At 35.0% G+C, this 7155-nt stretch overlaps 1 protein-coding gene across 1 annotated transcript in view; it reads right to left on the bottom strand.

Annotated features, from left to right (window-relative positions):
* Positions 1–4764: 4764 nt before the first annotated feature.
* The window catches only part of LOC107594030 (copine-8-like), a 42413-nt gene continuing 40022 nt past the window's right edge, over positions 4765–7155 (bottom strand). The window contains exons 17-20 of the mRNA XM_016283959.1: positions 6632–6734; positions 6473–6530; positions 6314–6387; positions 4765–5184 (exon numbers count right to left, since the gene is read on the bottom strand). Of these exons, the coding sequence (XP_016139445.1) occupies positions 5002–5184; positions 6314–6387; positions 6473–6530; positions 6632–6734 (418 nt within the window). The 3' untranslated portion in view covers positions 4765–5001. The remainder of the gene's footprint in view (positions 5185–6313; positions 6388–6472; positions 6531–6631; positions 6735–7155) is intronic.

The raw sequence follows: 7155 nt of genomic DNA, 5'->3' as shown, positions 1-7155 counted from the left end.
GTTCTTCAATGGCATCACTGTGAAAACCCCCACGTTTATTGGTATTATGGTTCCATGAAGAAATTTTCCATTGCACAAAAGATAATCTAAAGGTTCTTTAGATTATTCAAATGTTCTTCAGACTAAGAAAATATCACTAATGTCTGTTCACTGAAGGTTTCTTTGAAGAAACCTAAATTGTTCTGTGTATGGAATCACACGAAAACTCCTTTTGGAACCTTTATTTTTAAGAGTGAAGAAACCTACAGGCTACCACATTTTCAAATTGAGTTATGAGGGAAAAATAAATAATTTTGATCTGTTCCTCAACTAAATACGGCACTCCAGTCACGTGGACTACTTTTTGGTGCCGTTTTGGAGCTTGACATTTTGGAGAGCCTTCTAAACATCCCTTTCTATGTTCCATGGGTTTGTAGCCACATGAAAGTGAGTACATGATGACAAAAGTTCCCTCCTCTCATAGGCAGTAGAATGAAATGTGAATAACCACAAGCCACAATGAAGACAGACGGTAAGTTCTAGATAGATCTCCAGTGGATGTCAAGAGACCCTTGAGTGTCACACACAATCAACACTTCACACTGTTCACCACTGGAGACTGGTCCCTATAGCAAGATGAGCTGACTAATGCAGTCTTGGAACATGGTTTGCAATACAATTCACTCTCAAACTACCATATAATGTAGTTTGAGAATGCAATGCAATGCTAAATGAATAAACGTAAAGTATCATATAATGTGCTTTGGTGTTTTTAAGGGCGTTTATGCTTTAGTTCAACTGCTTTGTCATATTCTCAGAGTACAACTTGTACAACATCTTCTCACCTTGTACCTCTGCAAACTGTGACACATCCATCCCTTCCTACACGCATGTAACTGGAGGGAATATACAGTTATATATTCACCACCAGATGCCAGTCAAGAGCCTACATTAGAATTACAAAACATCAATACATGGTCAACAGAATCTAACATATAGACTTAAATAGCTATTCAGTTGCTCGTCTTCTCTAATAGTTGTCATCAGGTTTGGTCATTATGGTTGGTGACTATTCTACTAAACAATATGTGGTTCAGAAACATGTTCATGTGTTGGATCACTAAAAGAAATAAAATAAAATTGTCATGATTTACTCACCCTCATGTCATTCCAAGCCTGCATGGTGTTATTTCTTGAGGGAAAAACAAAAGAAGTTCTGAAGAATGTCCTTGTTCCTCTTTTCCATGCAATTACAATGAACGGGGATTGACAAGATTCACAAATGCACACCTCACATTCATCCTGTGAATAAGCATGGCAAACTCTTCAGAAGTCAGCACAAGACATTCATGCTTTATTAAAAACACGACAAGGAGATATAAAAGGAACATCTTTGCCTCACATATTGATACACAACCTTGGCAGGAATGTTTTACATGGTAGCACTTTGGCACAAGCAGCTGTTTACTATAGCTGTCTTTACTATGAAACAAATATCATTCAAATCTACAGTTTAGCAACAGTTAGAACATTTCTGATAGATTACTGTATATGAAGAAAACGGTATTCAACGCGAAGGTATCTGAGGAATATCTGATCTTAGCAACAAGGGTTGTGACGGAAATACAGCCATAAATTGTGGTGAGATGCAGTAATGCATGTCAAATGTTATTGCACTATTCATTATGTACAGCAGGATGAAAGAATGGAAAAATTAACGAATGCTCCAATCTCGGCAAACATTCATTGAGTCTACAATCATTTTTGGAATTAAATTTGCAACATGGCAGTGTACGCAAGCGTGAACCCCATGAAAAATTTTAAGAAATGTCCAGGTCATGTGTCATCCCGAATTCAAAAGGGGGGACAAATGCTATTTTTAGAACATTTAAGGTTTTTTTTTTTGCATTGCAACATTATTTTCATGGCAGTTAAGTGCTTTTTAATTTCAATAGCAATACTGCAAAAAAGACAAATTATTTTAATTAGCTATGCACTAATGTTGACTATTATTTTTACTATTAAAATGTAATAATTTTCTTGTTACACTCTTAAAAATAAAGGTTCCAAAAGGGGGGTTTCACAGCGATGCCATAGAAGAACCAGTTTTGGTTCCTCAAAGAACCTTTCAGTGATCAGTTCTTAAAAGAAACATTTTTCTTCATGTTAAGAACATTTTAATAATCTAAAGAACCTTTTTTCACTGTAAAGAACCTTTTGTGGAATGAAAAGCTTCCATGGATGGTAAAGGTTCTTTGTGGAACCACTGATGCCAAAAAAGAACCTTTATTTTTAAGAGTGTATGGCCGATAACCGATAAATCAAACCGATATTGATACTAAAATTCTATAATATTTAGTCTAAATACATTAAAAATAAAGCACTGAATAAAAATAAAGTATTTTAAATGCTACAAGTAAATTTAGGCATCACAACATTGTAAACAACTATAATGTACAGTACAAAAAAATAGATATTTATTTTGATATTTGCTGAAGACATAAAACATGTCTTTTTTAAATATAAACTTTAGATGAGCATTAGCAAAAACCAAAGACAATCGAAATGCAAAAAAACTATGTCCAATTAAATATATGCAACATTAACCAATAAGTTATCAATATACAATATAGTGTATACCTAATTTAAATTATAAAGTATATTTTTAAAGTGCAATTTTATGTGTAAATAATGGTTGCATTCAATGTATTAAATTTATGCTGACTTTTGTTTTAAAAATAATTGGGTCTGGACATTTTACAGTACTGAGAGTTTACAGTTATGAGAATGTGGAAGGGAGAAATTGTGTTATAAAAATGTCACAATGCATGTTATTAATGGTCCTTTTTTGATTTTGGGGGTAAAATATGACCCAGACGTTTCTCCATAAGATTCACCTGTAAAATCCCCCTCTTTTCCTGTCGTTCTGCTGATCACCTGATTTATCTTTGTCACGCCATACGTCTGCCTACTTCCTGTGCCCATTAACCTCTGCTGATTACACTCTGGATATTTCTTCCCTCAATCTTCCTCTCTCTGGTTGAATTGCACTGATTGGCACCTCTGTTTCTGCAGGTAATTAGCTGCATCCACTCGAGGTGTGCGGAAGACTCCGGGTGCGTCGGTGTTCCCGCACAGGCATCTGTTTTTCTGCCACACGCAGCTACTTATTAGCTCCTTTAAAAATTGGGCACAAATTAGAAAATATTTACACACTCAAGAGTGTGCCGGTGCAAGTAATTCAGCCAGTGAGAAAATGAAAAAATATCTCAGCCTACGAAACTAAGTGAAATATAAAGATGATGATGTTAAAGGTGACCTGTGCATGCGTGGTTGGGTATTACAGCGTACAGCTCTGTCTGTCTCTGCCGGGTGTGAGAACACAGACTCTCATGTTCCTGGGCAAATTTCAGTAGAAGAAATGTCCAGATGATATTTCAACACAAAATAAACGCGAAAAAACTAAATATGATATAATGAAGGCAGTCTGAAGTGTCTCTAAAGCTTTAAAAAGTCACAGTATACTAAACTGTACCATATTTGTGTTCCAGCCATTGTAATTATTTAATTAAACACAATTATAACATAATAAAAAATTATTATCATTAAATTTAATCGGGCATAAAAGGGGGATTTTTTATATAAAAAAGTAATATAAATTATTATTTATTCTAAATATTCAATAATTATAAAATTAAATAATTCTATGTGAAACAATAGTTTTGTAACATGTTTAACAATTACCAAATACCAAAGTGTACCATATTTTTGGAAGTCTGATCATTAATTTTTTGTTCATTGTGACATTATTTTCTCCTAGGCTACTTACAATTGCATTTATAACACTGCACCCGTTTACCTAGAAATTTTGGAGCACTTCATGCTTCTTTCTGCTGACCAGCTTTTTGAAGATGCTGATTTCATTTTCCAGCAGGATTTGGCACCTGCCACACTGCCAGAAGCACCAAAAGTTGGTTAAATGACCATGGTGTTGGTGTGCTTGACTGGCCAGCAAACTCACCAGACCTGAACCCCATAGAGAATCTATGAGGTATTGTCAAGAGGAAAATGAGAAACGAGAGACCAAAAAATGCAGATGAGCTGAAGGCCACTGTCAAAGAAACCTGGGCTTCCATACCACCTCAGCAGTGCCACAAACTGATCACCTCCATGCCACGCCGAATTGAGGCAGTAATTAAAGCAAAAGGAGCCCCTACCAAGTATTGAGTACATGTACAGAAAATGAACATACTTTCCAGAAGGCCAACAATTCACTAAAAAAAATTTTTTTATTGGTCTTATGAAGTATTCTAATTTGTTGAGATAGTGAATTGGTGAGTTTTTGTTAAATGTGAGCCAAAATCATCACAATTAAAAGAACCAAAGACTTAAACTACTTCAGTCTGTGTGCATTGAATTTATTTAATACACAAGTGTCACAATTTGAGGTGAATTACTGAAATAAATTAACTTTTCCACGACATTCTAATTTATTGAGATGCACTTGTATATAATTTCAGTAAACATTAGGGTTATGAGAGATTTTAGAATTTGATAATGAGAAAATAATGTCTTAAAGCAATACATTTCCATTTATTGTAATGGGATTAATTTATTTTATGTAATTTATGTATTGCATTTCATGTAAAATTTTATGCACATTTTATTGTTTTTCTCGTCTTTAGATTTTTTTGAGAAAATATGACCCAGACATTTCTTTTCAGTAATTTCACCATGGGCTATGAGCTCATAGCAACTTGGGCTATGAGCTTCTCCACCCTTCCACATCTTCCATTCCAATGCAAGCAAACACTGTTGTGTTTTTTGACTGATCGCTGACCGATTATAAAGTATTACACCACACACTTACATTAACATATTCCTGATTTCAGTTGATTATTATTGTAACTACATTATGTGCTACTGCTAACCGATGTGGAAAGTAAAAATGTGCGTCCCCAGTGACGGACCCGGGGGTTTCAGGCGTGAACATATAACTGTGGATAAAACACTGCTCTAGGATCAGAGGTGGACGTTTATCTGTGGTGTGGGAGAGGGGGAGAGGGCTGGTCTGGGTTCAATGCCTCTGCTCTTCATGAACGACAGCAGCTGGTCGGGGATCTCGGCCAGTACATCTTTGGCCAGTCGGGCCATGCTGAGCACCTGGTTCCCGGATCGGTCGATGTAGTCCCGGAACGGCACAAACTAGAGAAATACAAAGATGAATCTTATTAAAAACAGCTTTTTAATTGCACTAAACAATTTAAGGTAAGTGATAAAAAAGAATAATATAATATAATATATGTGGGAAAACAGTAATGTAAAATGACATAGTATTCACATAAAAAATGCATTTGTGCCTGTAAAGCTTTAAAAAGTCATGGGATACCAAAGTTTTAACTTATAGAACCACTTACTGTAATCACTTAGTTAAACATAATAAAAACTATTTAAAATCAAAAGAGCTCAATTGAGTGTGTTAAATTTATTCAGGGTATAAAAAAGGAAAAATTATTCTTATTCTTCTTATTATTATTCCAGTATTCAAACTTAAAAAGGCTTTTTAACTTCACAAAAAAATGCAAAGTAAGTGGTAAAAAATAATATAATATTTTATATAATATATAAAGATTTTATATGATATAATAAAAAATAATATAAAAAATGATACATCAAAACTACTTACTGTAATTATTTATTTAAAAATAATTCAAACCTAATTTTAATAAATAAATAAATAATGTTAAATTTAGTACTGAAACGTAAAAACATTTTATTTTATTTTTTTAAATGTAAGGCAGGTGGAAAAGCATATTAAAATTACATACAAATTCTATAATATAAATAATGATTTCATATTATATTAACAATTATAAATATTTAAAAATCCTAAAATAAATTGTTTATTTGTGACACAATTAACATAACCCATAGTTTTCAAAACTAAAATATATATATATATATATTTGTGTCTCTAAAACATTATAATCTCATGGGATACCAAAGTGTGTAAACATATCAGCACTCTTTTTTTCTCAGTTCTCATTCTAATAATTCTCTTTTTTTCTGCCATGGTATATTGCTGTATGTTTACTGTCTGACTGCTTGTCCTGAATGTTGTACTTTGCAACAGTTTTAAAGCTTTAAAAAAATAGAATTGAAGTTTTAAATAGGCTTTTTGATTGCACAAAATAAATAAATTAAAATGGCAAAAAAGCAAGTGGTAAAATTCTAAATATTAAATACAAGGGGAAAAATCTATTTATTTATTTTTTTTCAGAATTGAAAAAAAGACCAAAAGATGGACCACATTAAGATGGATAACATTATGTACCTGGACAATGTCTCTCTCAGCAACACGTCCCCTGGAGGACACCCTGACCTCATCCCCATCCAACTCTTCCATTGCTGTTACATTAACACGAGAACAGTTACATCAAATATTATATTCTTATTTTTGAGAGCATCTGTGTTTGCAGTGCCACAATCTCACCATCAAATTCAGCAGGGCCGACTCCCACAATTATGATTGACATGGGCAGAGACGCCGCCTGTAAACAGGGAAGGGGCAGCAGTATGTGATCAATACCTTGCTAAAAAGATTATTGTATTTACAGAACATTGTGAAGGTCTACAAGCAAAAATGACTCACGGTGACCACGGCTTCTCTAGTCTGTACCATGTCGGAAATGACACCGTCTGTGATGACCAGCAGCACGAAGTACTGAGAGCCATCTGTCACCTCTGACGCGCACCTGAGGATTTACAGAGTTAAACGCCTCTATATTTAAGCAAAACAAGAATATGCTTCTCAGAAACTGAAAATGATGCAGTATGGTTGCACTAAAACGTCTCGGTAACGTATGTAACCCTCGTTCCCTGAAGGAGGGAACGGAGACGTCACGTCGGAGGACCGACGAAATTGGGATCTCGCTTAGAGGGACCAATCTACTTCGAGTGTAAACTAAACGAGCCAATGCACATTGGCATGCGATTATTGCATCCAGCTGCTGCTGATCACAGCGTGAGTATAAGTAGGCAGCAGGTGCAGCGCATATTCAGGTTTTCGCTGAGGAGCCGAGCCGGTGACCCGGCCGCTCAGCGGTGGTACAGGAGCTGTGGCGACGGGACGTGACGTCTCCGTTCCCTCCTTCAGGGAACGAGGGTTACATACGT

The sequence above is a fragment of the Sinocyclocheilus grahami genome, unplaced genomic scaffold, assembly GCF_001515645.1.
Source record: "Sinocyclocheilus grahami isolate Dianchi unplaced genomic scaffold, SAMN03320097.WGS_v1.1 scaffold178.1, whole genome shotgun sequence".
Lineage (NCBI taxonomy): Eukaryota > Metazoa > Chordata > Actinopteri > Cypriniformes > Cyprinidae > Sinocyclocheilus > Sinocyclocheilus grahami.
Note: the sequence above shows the minus strand (reverse complement) of the source record. Positions and strands in the feature narration are given on the sequence as shown.